Consider the following 16,002-nt stretch of genomic DNA (forward strand, 5'->3'; position numbering starts at 1 on the left):
TTTTTCGATTTTGCACAATGCCCACTACAACAAATAAGGTAATTGGCGACCATATAAGGCGACTGAGAACAGTCGCCATTAAGAATAAAGCGACTAAGGCCCGTCGCCCGCACTTCGTAGCTAGGTTTAGTCGCTTTTGGCGACAGGACTTCGTCGCCAATTTTGGCGACTGAATTTTTTTAAAGCGGGCGACAGAAACTCGTCGCCAAAATTGGCGACTGTGTTGGGTCGCCAATTTAGCGACTGTCATCAGTCGCCTTTTTTCAAGCCACGTCACCTCCAAATCTTCAGAATTGGCGACGGTTTTTGGTCGCCATTTTGGCGACGCATTTTTTGTCGCCATTTTGGCGATCGATTTCGTCGCCAATTGCATGTTTCCGTCGCCAATGACCCTAAAATTAATTCATGATCGAAACTTAGTGACGGTTTCCCGTCGCCAATTGCCCAGTATCCGTCGCCAAATTTACATTTTTTTTAGCCTAAAAATCGTTTTTGACCTAGCCAAATACGTAAAAACCTGCAAATAAACCAACACTTCCAGCAGAGAACACATGAGAAGCCAACACAACCAAACTTGATAAAGAAAATCATGTTCCATACACACAACTACGAGTTTTGGTCATCTAACATTATCCGGGAATAACATGTTCTCTAAAAAACTACATAACAGGAAAACTTGCTCCCGCTCCACTACCACCTCCATAATTAGGATCTCTAGGATCCTTTGGTTGCGGGCGCCACCCAGTGTTGCAATTGGCGAAGAAGGAGTTCATCCGGTCCATTTCCTCCTTCATCCTCCGAATTTCTTCATCTCTCTCGGCATCCCGCCTCTCCCTCTCGGCATCCTGCCTCTCCCTGGCGGCTAATTGAGCTTGGAGCACACTTACGACACTTGGGGTATAAGGTTGTTGTTGGGAGGAAATTGACCCTCTTCTTCTTGTAGGAGGGTAGAAAATCTCTTTTGCCGACCCGGCTCCATACACATCTCCTCTTTGGAACCCCTCAACAAGATCAAACCATAGCTCATTGTCATCAATTTCCGGGTTGTTCTTCCTACGGACAAGGAATTGTTCCTAAAAAATTGATAAAACATTAATGGTTAGAGGTTACTTATCTAAAAATTGATAAAACATATACTTTAAAAATTGATAAAACATATACTCTAAAAAATTGATAAAACATTAATGGTTAGAAGTTATTTGACACTTACATATAACTGTTGATCTTTTTCCTTCGCGAAGATCAACTTGCCCTTGCTTGTCTTCTTTGCGTGAGTGTCAACAAAGAGATCAACAATCGCGGGTACCTTGCCCTTATTCTTCTTGGTCTTCCGGAAAAAAAAACAAGGAAATTGTTACTCAAACATGATAATTAATGAGACTAATTAAATTAGAAGACTATTAAATTAAAAGCTAAGACAAATAACTTACATCTAACACCACACGATCATGAAAAGATTGAGACCCTCCATAATGAGTAGGCTCACCTTCCGCGTCCTTATCTCCTCCTTTCCTGTTGATCTTGTTCCGGGCCGATGCTTCCTTGAACTCAGGACTGTTCCGGTACTTGGTATATTCCTCATATGACGAACCTATAATCAATAAAATAACAATTATTAATTAATATAGTTTCAAAATATGTAATGAATTTAAACTAATTACGGGTATTAAAAGAAACTAAATACCTTTCATGAAAGATGGCGCCTTCTTCCTCTTAGACACCTTATACATGTTGTCCCTTAGCCTCTTCTTGCCAATGTCATTATACCTTTGCCAAACTAGGCGCTCAAGGTCGGTTGGCCAATAGAACACACGCTACAAAAAGTAAACACATAGATGAGAAACAAATTAATAATAAGGTAATTAGAATAAATAAATTATATTTAATAATATATATTTTATAAATAGATACCCGAAAGTTGTTGAACCACATCTCCTTATCTTCATCACTAGCGTTACTCCAACAAGTAACGTCGTGTGTCATGTTCTCTTGGGTGCTATTAGTCACACCACGAACAACTGTTTGACTTCTAAACCTGAAATCAAACATGTTAAAAATATAATTATATAGGAAAAAAAAATAATGTATAATTAACATATGTCTAAAAAAAGTCATTTATTACTAAATAAAAAAATTACAAACTAGAATGAATAAAAAATTACCAAAGACCATTCGGATCAAGGATCATCCTGCCGTCGTATGTCGGGTATAGCAACCTCCTCCTCCTCCTCCTCACTCACCTCCGTAGTAGAACGGTCAACGTCCTCCTCCCGCTCCTGGGAGCTACTACCTCCCTCACTATAGCCTCCGCGCCGCCTACCTCCTCCATGAGCCATGTGTACTACAATTGAATAAAAAGTGTTAGCAAATATTACAGGATAATTATTATAAGATACAAAAAAATAAAACCTAATAAACAGGTATAAAAGAAAAAATAAAACGCTAATAATTGTTTCCAAATTTTGATATGTATACTTTCAATACCTTCTCTTACTCATCATCATCATCATCCTCATCTTCTTCTTCTTCTTCTTCTTCTTCTTCTTCTTCTTCTTCTTCTTCTTCTTCTTCTTCTTCTTCTTCTTCTTCTTCTTCTTCTTCTTCTTCTTCTTCTTCTTCTTCTTCTTCTTCTTCTTCTTCTTCTTCCTCCTCCTCCTCCTCCTCCTCTTCTTCTTCTTCCCCCTCTTCTATCCCATCCCTCTCCTTATCATTCTCTTCTTCTTCCTCTTCTAACTCCTCCTCCGCTTCTATCTCATTTGCATAAATAATTTCATCATGATCAATCGGGGACAAAACTGTTTCTGATACAACTTCTTCTTGGAAAAAAGATGTATCAACTTCTGATCGTGCCTTTGTTTTAAAAACGGCCCACCATTGCTTTTGTTGTCTATCATTACTTGTGCTCGAAAGAGATGCAAAATAAACTTGATGAGCTTGTTGTGCAAGTATAAATGGGTCATATTGAGAGTAGGTTCGAGTATGATTCACTTCCACGAGTTTGTAACGATCATGGACTCTCGTTCCAGCTACGGAATTATCCCTCCATTGAATCTTGAATAAGACGGTTTTATAACTCCGATCCCGGCCATTGTAGCACAACTCAAATATATCCTCTAATATGCCATAATATTCATTGCCATCAAGAGAAGAAATAGTAACGCCGTAGTTGCATTTAGCCTTAATTTTGCCATAGTCAAATGTTTGAAACTTAAACCCATTAACTGAATATCGATTCCACGTCACAACCTTTCGAGAAGGACCCAAAGCCAAGCGTCTTATCACATCATCTTGAATATTTAGCTTACATACATGCTTCCAAAACCAGGCTGAAATTGATCCTCATGCTTATGCCAAACATCCTCTCTGTTCACATTTGGGTGTTCTTTAATGAAATCTGTCACAAATTGAGCTTCATATGGCTCCAAAACCTCACAATTAGATAGCACATAAAGGTGGGCACGGTTATACTCCTTGTCATCCAGAAATCTTGTTCCCCGGTGATGAACACCCTATTTCATCCCGCATTTGGAAACACTTGGGTATACTTGTGTCTAGTTCATCCGCTTCATCAATATTCAAGTATTTTGCTTTGGTCTCAATATGTTTTTCAAAATAAAGAGAGCAAAAATTGGCAATCTCTTCCGTTAGGTAGGCATTGCATATAGAACCTTCCACACGAGCTTTATTACCAATTTTTTTCTTCACATGATTAAGAAACCTTTCGAAAGGATACATCCACCTATATTGGACGGGTCCACCAACTTTAGCTTCATATGGCAAATGGATAGGTAGATGCTCCATCGAATTGAAAAAAGAAGGCGGAAATATCATCTCAAGTTTACACAAAATTTCTGGTATTTGGTCTTCTAAACGACTCATGTCCTCAACTGATATCGTGGAGGAACATAAATCTCTAAAAAATTGACTTATTTCTCAGAATCGCATTCCAAATCGTAGTGGAGTAAATTTTTAAAAGCCACGGGTAATAAGCGCTCCATGAAAACATGACAATCATGACTTTTCAACCCTTTCAACTTCAGTTCCTTCAAATCAACACAACGGCTCAAATCGGATGCATATCCATCGGGAAACTTCAAGTTTCCTATCCAATCGCACAATACCTTTCTTTGAGCTTTGTCAAGAGTAAATATGGCTTTTGGTTTAGCCCCATCCTTACGAATATGAAGTTTAGGACGATCACAAAATTTCTTCAATTCTATTCTTGAATTAATATCATCACGTGTCTTTCCTTTTACATCCATAATCGTATGAATAAGTAACTCAAAGAAGTTCTTCTCTATGTGCATTACATCCAAATTGTGTCTGATCAACATTGTTTTCTTGTAGGGAAGCTCCCAAAAAAAACTTCTTTTAAACCAACCATTTTTTTTTCTTTTTCAACTCTTTAAACTCTTCTTCAGTCCCATCGACAGTTGATGGCAAATCACGTACAGCCTCCCATATCTCATCCCCTTGGAGTCGAACCGGAGCATTGTCACGCACCTCCTTACCTTTTAAGAAAGATTTCTTGTTCTCTCTATGAATATGTCCATCCGGTAAGAAACATCTATGACAATCAAACCAACTAATTTTTTTGGAATTAGGAAGATAAAATGCTTTACTCCTATCCATGCAATAAGGACATGCCTTTCGCCCGGATTTGCCCATCCCGATAGCATACCATATGCGGGAAAATCATTTATAGTCCATAACAATGAAGCTCTTAGTTGGAAATTTTGCTTCTTCGACACATCAAATGTTTCTACACCAACTTCCCACAAATACTTCAGTTCCTCCACCAACGGTTGTAAATAAAAATCCAGATGGTTTTTGGGTTATCGGGACGAGAAATAAGTAAAGAGAGGAAAATAAATTGTCTTTTCGGACAAAGCCAAGGAGGTAAGTTGTACGCGGCGTGGTCATTACGGGCCAACACGAGTAGTTTCTACCAAATCGACCAAAAGGGTCAAACCCATCCGTACACAAGCCAAGTCTCACATTGCGAGGTTCCTCGGCAAAATCGGGATATAACCTATCAAAACACTTCCACTCCTCCCCGTCACTCGGATGACACATCTTTCCTGGTGTACGAGGATTTTCTTTGTGCCATCTCATTTGGTTGGCAAGATTTTTCGTGGCATACATTCTTTGAAGTCTAGGAGCTAATGGAAAATAAATTAATGTGTTTTCTGATATTGGTTTCTTTCTCTTTCCACTCCTTTTATTACCCTTCTTCCCCTTCAAAACAATATTTCCTTCACTTGTCTCATATCTATCCCTTTGACATTTCTTACATTAGTCAAGCAAAGCATCATCTTTCCAAAAAAGCATACATCCTTTAGGACATGCATCAATCTTTTCATGTGGAAGTTGAAGACCTTTGACCACTTTCTTGGTATTATAGAAATTTCGGGTCATAACATTATTATCGGGTATAACATCCTCAACCAACGTAGCAATACTATCAACGGCTTTAAATGGCATATTATACTCACATTTTAAAGAAACTATCCTGGATGCAACTTGTAACAATGTCATTCTACTCCCCTCATATAAAGTTTTTTCGGAAGCACTTAGCATGTCAAAAAAGGCTTTTGCTCTTGGGTTTGGTTGTTCTTCATCAATCATTGGTACACGATCGTCATTAATGAAATCATTAGACTGAAAGGCATCAAGTACCATTTCTCTATATGGGTTGTCATTTTGTTGGATTTGAGGCTCTTCGGGATAATATTTTTCTCCATGGGAGATCCAATTGTAGTAGTTTGGAAAAAAACCATTTGTAACAAGATGCTCTTCTACTTCAATGTCAAATAAATATTTTAAGTTTTTACATTTAGTACAAGGACACCTAAGTTTATGTTGTTCCAAATCATATGAATCTTGACATCTAGCAAATTCAATAAATCCACGAACTCCCTTTACAAATCTAGCGATAGGACGTTTCTTCTTATCTACTCTTTCTTCGTACATCCAGCTACGTTCAGATCTCTTCATTTTAATCTATAAGCAATATATAGCAAACTAACCATTTTAAATAATAATATTTAATTTCAACAAAAAAAGCAATGGTTATCTCATCCTTCATTTTATGCTAATTTCAAGATTTCAATTGGGTCCTTATCACTCCAACCTAAACCCATCAATGTACGTTTCAAGTCACTAGCAAACACACATTTGTGAATTATTAATGAGAAAAAATTCGCAAAACAATTCCCCTTAGTTCTCCAAATACACAATGTGGAAAAAGATACGTATTCCACATATGTATTCAGAGAACATTGGAGAAAATTGCAACCAAATTCTTTTCTCATTAATAAAATCACAACTATGTGTTTACTACCTAAGTGACTTGAACGACAAAGAAAACGATCCCAAAATGGGGACTATTCAAGAATTGCTCCTAATGAGTAATTCTTGAACGGGTACTAGGTCATTATATATTAAACAAGTTGTCAAAATTATAAGGCAAATTTATACAATCCCCTAATCAAATGACATTACTAATTTAACAAATTTATACATCATGCTCATTCTAACTTAATTTCGTTAATTATAAGGCAAATTTATACAATCCTAACATTATACTACCTTCATAAAACTATACTACCTTCAACAATACTACTTCAATATTACTAAAACTAAGTTACTACCTTCAATAATACTAATATTATCAAGATAACCTTCAATTACATCCCCTAATCAAATCACATTACTAATTTAACAAAAACCCCAATTTCTAACCCTAACTCAAATTAATTAACAAAAATGCTAATTAAATTACAACTACATACATTAATAAGCATCACTAATGTATAAATTACAACTAGATACTAAATAAGCATCACAACTTAAACAAAATATGAAGGATTGAAGTAATTAAATCAATTTGAGTCGAAAACAAACCTTTATTAAAAAGAAAAACAAAGGGTCGGTAGTGATGTGGTGATGTGGTGTGCGGATGGCGGCGGCGAGTGGTGGCGTCCGGTGGTCGTTGTAGTTGGTGGTGGCGTCGGGTCGTCGGGTTTCTTGGCGATTTTTTTTTTTGGTTGATGATAGAATGAATGAGGGACGGGGTGAAGAAACTGGCAAAAAAAAAATTAACAGGCTATTAGCGACCGTTTTTGGTCGCCAAATTGGCGATGGGTATTGGTCGCCAAATTTGGCGACTGTTTTCGGTCGCCAAATTGGATAATATTCGGTCGCCCTGGGATTTCATATGGATTTTTGGATAAAAAGCTATAGTCGCCAAATTGGCGACGGGTATTGGTCGCCCGAATTTTTTTATCTGTCGCCAAATTGGTGACTGTAGCATGTCTGTCGCCTTTGTCTTGTTTTCTTGTAGTGGCCGTGAGCATTGAAAAGAAAAAAAAACCTGTTTTTTTTAAGTTTGCGGAGACATTATTAAAAAAAATTTTTTTTTTTTTGTTTTGTTTTTGGCCAATATTGATTATACATTAAATTAATAATGTATGATTAATTGTTGTGAAGAAGTTCACAATTTTTAGATACCTAATTATTTTAAAGAAGTTTAAAATAATGTTGGATTAATTCATATTACAAGATTAATGAGAATTAAGATTGAAATTATTGTGAGTAATTGAGGAATTGTCACATAATTTGATCATTTAAATAGGTGGTTTGGATAAATTAATCTACATAATTAAGGAATTATGTCTTGCATGTTTAATTTATTAGTTGATGCAATTTTTTTTAGTTGAATGAATCGTTGAATGGATTTATTTACGTATTATTGCAATCGGTTGTAATTTGTAATACCTAGTGTGGCCTTAGTTAAATTATGTTTTCGTAATGATGGAAACATAATTTTTAATGTAATTTTTAGATCTCGAATCTCCTTTTATTTTCTTTAAATATTATGTTTTGAAATTAGAATGTAAATAGGTTTATTTTGTAATTTTAATTGTAATTTTAAAGAAGACTAAAGATGGAGATTGAATTGCTCACTCCCGCTACATGGACCAAGATGGAACATCAAGACAAGCTTCTCGGATCCAAGGATGGATTCCAAAAGTGTATTTAATGTTCATTTTGGTAGATAGGCTACACTAGGACTTTATTTTGTTTACGTTTTTCCATTCCTATTGCTTTTCATTCACATGATAGTTAGTGCATCATATTCCGCCTAAACCAAACCACCTAATACTTCTAAAATGCATGAAAATTGACTCATATAGATTGTATGTTAGTTTTCATAGACATGCAGATGTCACACATTATAAGCCATCACCTTAGTTTATTCATTCTCGCATGCTAGATATTAGTTCACTTAAAATGAATTAAAATAAAGTTGATGGGATCTTCCTCTAAAACTGAAATTGAGACTAGTCTTTATAAGGGCAAACAATTATGAATCCCTTCTTCGTCGGTAGGCATATATGACCTTACTTTCCATATGACCCCTTCTACGTTGGGTAAGTAGTTTGTGTTGACTTAGTTTACCTCAACATTATAATCCGAAGAGTTTCTCGTGATTATGATGGACTAAAGATAGAATTTACAGAAATTTATCGACCAAGAATTCTAACAGTAGAATTAGCCAAGAGGTTGGCTTATTAATTTACAGAAAATTAAGTCTTGGGATCATTTATATAATTCTTGAGGGAGGTCAATTGTATAAATGCTTGAGTCTTCGCGTTATAACAGTATTGCATTAGACTTAAATCATAACGATGAGTATGCTTATTATATTTATTCTTCTTTTCGCAGTGTAGAATACGTTTATTTTGATAATACTGTTACAACAAATGGCTGGAAATAACGAAATCCCAATGCCAAGTGCCACACTTGGACGCGAGTCCTGGCTGAAAGCTTTCATGGACCACATGAATCAGTTCACACATCTGAAAAATGACGGGTCCAACTTTGCGGACTGGGAGGCATCATTGCGGAATGCTGCCATTGCTGACGGTAAGCTTAAGTACTTAACTGAGCCAATACCGCCAAACCCAGGCCCCAATGTAGGAGTCAATGAGTCACTTGCTTATAGTGACTTCATTATGGAAGCGGGTGCGATAAAGAACGTACTCATCTTTGCAATGGAAACCAATTTGCAGAGACGCTTCATTGCCCAAGGTGCAAACAAGATTTTCACCACGCTCACTAACAAGTTCTCAAAAGCACCGAGAATCGTTACTTATAAGCATACCTGTTGCTTCTTTGATGCGAAACTCCAGAAGGGCCAACCGGTTAGCCCACACATTTTTAACATAATTGAGAATGTCGAGAAATTGGAGGCACTTGATTGCAAAATCAGTGAGAGCATAGTCATTGACTGTATGCTTCATTCACTTCATGATGGTTTTGCCCTCTTTAGGGCAAATTACTATATGAATGACATGAAGAAAAGTCGTCATGAGCTACACTCACTTCTCGTACAGACCGAGAAGGATATGAAATTGAGTGGGAGCATGAAGCAAGATGTTCTCATGATTTCCAACAAGAATAAGGGTAAGGGCAAGGCTCACGGCGACCTAACTGTAGGAAAGACGAAGTTTAAAAAGTCAGGAAACGGTAAGAGTGGGCCTGGTGAGACTAGTGGCTCACTAGGCAAGGCAAAGAGCAAGAACGGTAACGTTGAATGCCACCATTGTCACAAGTCTGGACATTAGAGGAGGAACTGTCCCGTTTACCGTGAGGACATAAAAGCAGGCCGCATCACTCCTGTTGGTATGTCATCTTATATTCATATGATTGAGATTAACCATGCAAGTTTCGGAACTTGGGTACTTGATACTGGTTGTGGTTCTCATCTGTGTAATCATTTGCAGGGCCTAAAGAACATCACACCTCTCGCAAAGGGTGATGTGGACCTGCAAGTCGGGAATGGAGCACGAGTTGCTGCAGTCTCAAAAGGAACATACGTAATCCAGCTCCTTAGTGGGTTTGAGTTATATTTATATAACTGTTACTATGTACCTAGTTTATCTAAGAACATTATTTCTGTTTCCGTACTCGATAAAGACGGATTTGCATTTTCAATAAAGGATAATAGCTATATTTTCTCTTTCAATGAAATGATTTATGGCAAAGCAGTTTCCATGAATGGAATTTACATCTTAGATCAAACTACAGATATATTACACGTGAATAATAAGAAATTAAAGGTTGGTGAAAAAGATCAAACCTATCTATGGCATTGTCGAATGGGACACATAAATGAAAAACGTGTAAAGAAACTCGTCGAGAATGGGACTATTACCGCATTCAATTTTTCTACATTTGGCACGTGTGAATCATGTCTCATCGGCAATCCTTCAAAGGTGTTGGAATGCGTGCTAGTGACCTATTAGGACTCATACATACTGATGTATGTGGACCTATGTCAATTACCGCTAGAGATGGCTATAGATATTTTATCACTTTCACGGACGATTTGAGTAGATACGGATATGTCTACTTAATGAAGCATAAAAGTGAGTCCTTTGAAAAATTCAAGGAATACCAGAACAAGGTTGAGAACCAACTAGGAAGAAAGGTTAAAGCACTCCGTTCAGATCGGGGTGGCGAATATCTTTCAAATGAGTTTGATCAACACCTTAAAGACTGTGGAATCGTTTTACAGTTAACTCCACCTGGAACACCTCAATTAAATGGTGTGTCCGAACGGAGAAATCGAACACTACTTGATATGGTTCGATCCATGATGAGTCACACGGTAGTACCTGATTCATTATGGGGTTTTGCTCTTTTGTCAGCTGCTCTTATACTTAACCGAAGTACGACTAAAGCTGTCGACAAGACTCTATATGAAATGTGGAAGGGAACGGTACCTAACTTTTCCTTTATTCGGGTTTGGGACTGCCAGGCTTATGTCAAGTGGAGACACGAGGATAAGCTCGGCCCGCGATTGGTCAAGACATACTTTATTGGTTATCCAAAAGGAATGTTTGGTCATTACTTCTATTCTCCTACGGAACATCGAGTTTTTGTTGCGGCTAGTGCAAAGTTCTTAGAGAAAGAATTTCTTGAGAACAAGACAAGTAATAGAACCTTCGAGCTGTCGGAGGTTCAAGAACCAACAACCGAGGAACAGATGGAGGAAGTTGTTCCTCCTACTGATGATACGGTTAATATTCCTCAGGAACCTAGGAGGTCGGGTAGAGTGTCTAATCCTCCGGACAGATACATTGGTATGGTCGAGGAGAGTGACGTTTTGCTCTTAGAGAGTAATGAACCCGCTACCTATAAAGGTGCCATGACCTGTTCCGAATCAAAGCTATGGCTTGAAGCCATGCAATCCGAGATGGACTCCATGTATGAGAATGACGTATGGGATCTAGTTGATTTACCTAATAAGGTAAAACCTCTAAAATGCAAATGGCTTTACAAAATAAAGCGTTCTGTAGACGGGCAACCAGATACCTATAAAGGCACGACTAGTGGCAAAAGGTTTCACTCAAGTGCACGGATTGCATTATGATGAAATTTTTGCACCCGTAGTTATGATGCGTTCCATTCGGATAATCTTAGCGATTGCCGCTTTTCATGATTATGAAATTTGGCAAATGGATGTGAAAACTGCCTTCTTAAACGGTTATTTGGAGGAAGAGTTGTACATGGTACAACCCGAAAGTTTTTATAGATCCTGAAAATCCTAAGAAAGTGTGCAAGCTTAAGCGTTCCATTTATGGACTTAAGCAAGCTTCTCGGAGTTGGAATCATCGTTTCGACCAGGTGATAAAAGAGTATGGTTTTACTCAATCGGTCGAAGAACCATGCTTATATATCAATTCGAGTGGGAGCAAGATTGTTTTATTGATATTGTATGTTGATGACATACTCTTGATTGGGAATGACATTCCTCTCTTATCTTCAGTTAAAGGATGGTTGAAGAACCATTTCCAGATGAAAGATCTGGGTGAGGCACAACGCATATTGGGAATCCGTATCTATTGAGATAGATCACGACGGATGTTATCACTGAGTCAGGAGTCTTATTTAGATAGGATTCTTGAAAGGTTCAGCATGACCAATTCCAAGAAGGGGAACCTTCCAATGACATCTGGGATGCAGTTGAGCAAGTCTCAGTCACCCACAAAGCCTGAAGGGATTGAGCGCATGTTTCGTATTCCTTATGCATCAGCCATAGGATCAATCATGTATGCCATGATATGCACACGTCCAGACGTGGCATATGCATTGAGTATGATGAGTCGGTACCAAAAGAATCCAGGTGAAACACACTGGATAGCTGTTAAAACCATCCTTAAGTACCTACGGAGGACTAAGGATAGGGTATTGACTTATGGAGGAGATACTAAGCCATGCGCAATCGGTTACGCAGATGCTAGCTTCCAAACGGATCGAGATGAATCAAAATCTCAGTCCGGGTTCGTCTTCACTCTAAATGGCGCTGCGGTCAGCTGAAAGAGTTCCAAACAGGATGTTGTAGCAGATTCTAATACTGAATCCGAGTACTATACCGCTTCGGAAGCAGCAAAGGAAGCTATATGGATGCGTCAATTCTTACAAGGACTTATGATAGTTCCTAGTTCAAATGACCCGATCACCATCTATTGTGACAATAGAGGTGCCATCTTCCAGGCTAAGGAACCAAAGTCTAGCAACAAGTCTAGACATGCACATCGGAAAGCTCACCTGATCCGTGATTACGTGGAGCAAGAGGAGATAGTGATTGACAAGATAGCTTCGGATGATAACATCACGGATCCTCTCACTAAACCGTTGAATTATGATAAGCATGAAGGGCACGTTATTTCCATGGGAATTAAACGTGTTCCTGAGTATACATTATCTTTTTCATATACTATTTATAACTTCATCGTTTTATTTTATATTTTGTTTTTCATGTGGATTGTACTAACAACATTGAACGCCACAAAGTGAACTGAATTACATTATATTTGTTTTGGTCCGTAATCGCCCACATGAGCTGATAACTCTGGCTATTATATTGTGCAGTCGATTGATGGTGGGTTCAACTAGCTATAAGTCAAACAGTTGGCTGATCGATCACAGATGCGAGTTATAACGATACCTCGTAGGACAATAAATTGTGACAACGTAATGGAGTCCTAAATGTTTAATAACATTCGGTGCCAGGTCGTGGATTGGACGTCCATTGTGTTCCTAGAGTCGATTCTTTTGACTATCGACTGTCTCTTGAGATTAAGGCAGTTTTTGGGTGACTTTGGTTTCTTTCTCATGGTCTGCCGTAACAGGAGGCTAAGCAGATTTTTTCTGGGTCATTTCATACTGTGCTTATATCTGCAGGATTCGAGTTGAAGAAAATATCCAACCTTTATCAGCTTTAGTTATTTCTCAGGACCACTTGAGGAGTTGTAACTGAAATGCATGGCCATGCTCGAATGATGATTCGTTTATCAGTTAAGTTACTCTCTAGTCGGGGAAACCACTCTTGATATTGATCACTTGTAAAATACGACCTTTGTGAATACGGATTTTGCAAATTGTTTTACATTGAGTGGGAGAAATTTTAGGATATGAGAATCGGTTATCGCACATACACTTGTGAGGACAAGTGGGAGATTGTTGGAGCTTGTGTCCTCTACAATTAGTGTGATAACATTTATAAATCTCTTATAGGTTCACAAGGGTATACTTTGTATTTTATCAGTTGATTAACGATTACTTAATAACGGTTGGCTTGCTAGAAAGTTTGACGTTATTATCATACTGATGGCGGTGATCAACTGGTCCCTAAAAGTCACACCTAAAGGATGTGTTTGAGAGATGTGATTGTATGAAAATATAATCACATTGATGCCTGACTAAAAGGTTAGTCCATGTATTTGACTAAACAGTTAGTCAATATGATGATGAGACGATTATTTAATCTAATTAAATAATATTAGCTGAGACGAATTAACTGTCAATTCGTAAATTGAATATAATATGTTATACTTAATTAATGTGTATAATGTTAGCTTAAACGAATTAAGATGTTAATTCGTAATTAAACATAATCGGTTATATTTAATTAGCAAATTATAAATATGCGATATATATAGTTAAAGTATATTTTATACGAGATTGTTATAATAAATGTTGTCAGGCCGGAATTAATAAATCGACTACAAACGGTTATGTATGGACTTATTAAAACGGGACAACATATATGACAATTAATAAAATGTACACATTATATATATTTTGATAACTACCCAAAAATAAGAAGAGATTTTTCTCCCTATTTTTGGGAGTTTTGACCGAAAAAAAGAAAAAAAAGATCTCACCTCTTTTTCTCTCCTTTTCACGGTTTAAGAGGGGAGATAGGAGATCATTTTTGCTAATTCCTTTTGACCTAATTTTTCTTCTCATCAAAAATCACACAAAACCCTAAATTAATTAGTGAATTTGGGGATCGATTCTAGTAAGAACAAAAGGGCATTTCTCATATCATCTTGGGTGCAACGATTAGGCGAATATCAATTTTGATATTGTTCTTAGGCCATATTTGCAAGGACCAAAGGTTGATTCTTAATCCCTATTCTATTTTGTTTATGCATTTCATTTATGACTAGTTTTCATAGATTATAATTTCGTTATAATCCTTAATTTTAAGGGAAGTATACCGACATTTTCCCACAACAATATCATCAGCAAACATCATACACCAAGGGATATCGTCCTGAATATCCCTTGTCAACTCATCCATAACTATAGCAAAGAGAAAAGGACTGAGTGCAAAACCTTGATGCACCCCGATGGTAATGGGAAATTCTTCCGTTCTCCCAACATTAGTGCGAACACTTGCACTAGCCCCCTCATACATGTTCTTTATGAGGTCAATATATTTTTGAGACACACCCTTTCTCGCCAAAGCCCACCAAAGTACTTCTCTTGGTACCCTATCATATGCCTTTTCCAAGTCAATAAAAACCATATGCAAGTCCTTCTTCTTGTCCCGATGGTGTTCCATTGATGCCTGTCGTTGTGTGCACCAAAAATAATATTTATAGTCCAAACTACTATTATAGCTAGTGGCAGTCAAGGTCGAACCACAAGGAGGCGATGCAATTAATAGTTGTCTGATTTTAGTCTAAAAGTAACAGTGTGAGGGGGTTTGTTTTGAGCTGATCTATAACTAAAGGAAAATAAATGAAAAGTAAACTAAATAAACGGATGAAATCAAATATTAAAAGGGTGCTAAGATGGTCGGTTCACTATAGTTTCGGCGGCAATATACTAGATAGGTCTAAAACAAACACGTGAGACGGAAAAATAAGAAGTCCTCTCGGTCCATTCTCAACATGTAGCATCTTTCGATCTCGCTACAGGTCCCTAACATCACTAATGCTAACTTTCGTCCTGAAAAGTGATTTAAAAGGCTAAGTTAACTTATCTTTCGATCTCATTAATCTAGTCGTCTTAATTAGGTAGGCTATCTCCCTTCCCTATCTTTCGATCTTTATTGGGTCGGTCAATTCCTAAACATTCAACTAGTCGCGTGCACTCGATTCGTCAAACAAAGCAATTAAATTAATTAAAACGAAGCATATCTCACGTGGCCAGTCGATCGACCATGGTGTGCGGTCGATCGACCGTGGCGCGATTCCAGGTCTCCCTATTCTAATGCCGCCTATACTACAGATTCCCTACATCCTAGCACACGGGGTTTAGCTACTCATACTCATGATAAAAACAGCAATAAGATTATCAAATAAAGCAAACGAATTCATACTTAAATTAACTGAACAAATGATTAACATAAAACGATAATTTGGCTTCCGGGAAACTATTCTAGCAATTCTATACTATGAACGAAATAAAGCCAATAAAACTGATTAAAGGAACAGCGGAAATACCGTATGAAAACAGGAGAGAAGAATTGCAGAACAAAGATCCGGAAACCGAATGCAAAAGTAAATTGTATTGAAAACGAAACAATCTTGAGAACCCTAATTACCGATGATGAAAAACTGAATGAATGTATCTGAATGAGCAGGTTACGTTATATAGAAATATAAAGTAACTTTATTCTCAAAACCTAAAACA

General features: G+C 37.4%; 1 protein-coding gene across 1 annotated transcript in view; it reads right to left on the minus strand.

The window, feature by feature from the left end:
- Positions 1-564: 564 nt before the first annotated feature.
- The window catches only part of LOC141630447 (uncharacterized), a 62,069-nt gene continuing 46,631 nt past the window's right edge, over positions 565-16,002 (minus strand). Inside the window, exons 2-7 of the mRNA XM_074443267.1 lie at positions 2,241-2,341; positions 1,912-2,035; positions 1,685-1,814; positions 1,431-1,591; positions 1,211-1,327; positions 565-1,073 (exon numbers count right to left, since the gene is read on the minus strand). Of these exons, the coding sequence (XP_074299368.1) occupies positions 660-1,073; positions 1,211-1,327; positions 1,431-1,591; positions 1,685-1,814; positions 1,912-2,035; positions 2,241-2,341 (1,047 nt within the window). The 3' untranslated portion in view covers positions 565-659. The remainder of the gene's footprint in view (positions 1,074-1,210; positions 1,328-1,430; positions 1,592-1,684; positions 1,815-1,911; positions 2,036-2,240; positions 2,342-16,002) is intronic.

Source organism: Silene latifolia, chromosome Y (assembly GCF_048544455.1).
Source record: "Silene latifolia isolate original U9 population chromosome Y, ASM4854445v1, whole genome shotgun sequence".
NCBI classification, from domain to species: Eukaryota; Viridiplantae; Streptophyta; class Magnoliopsida; order Caryophyllales; family Caryophyllaceae; genus Silene; species Silene latifolia.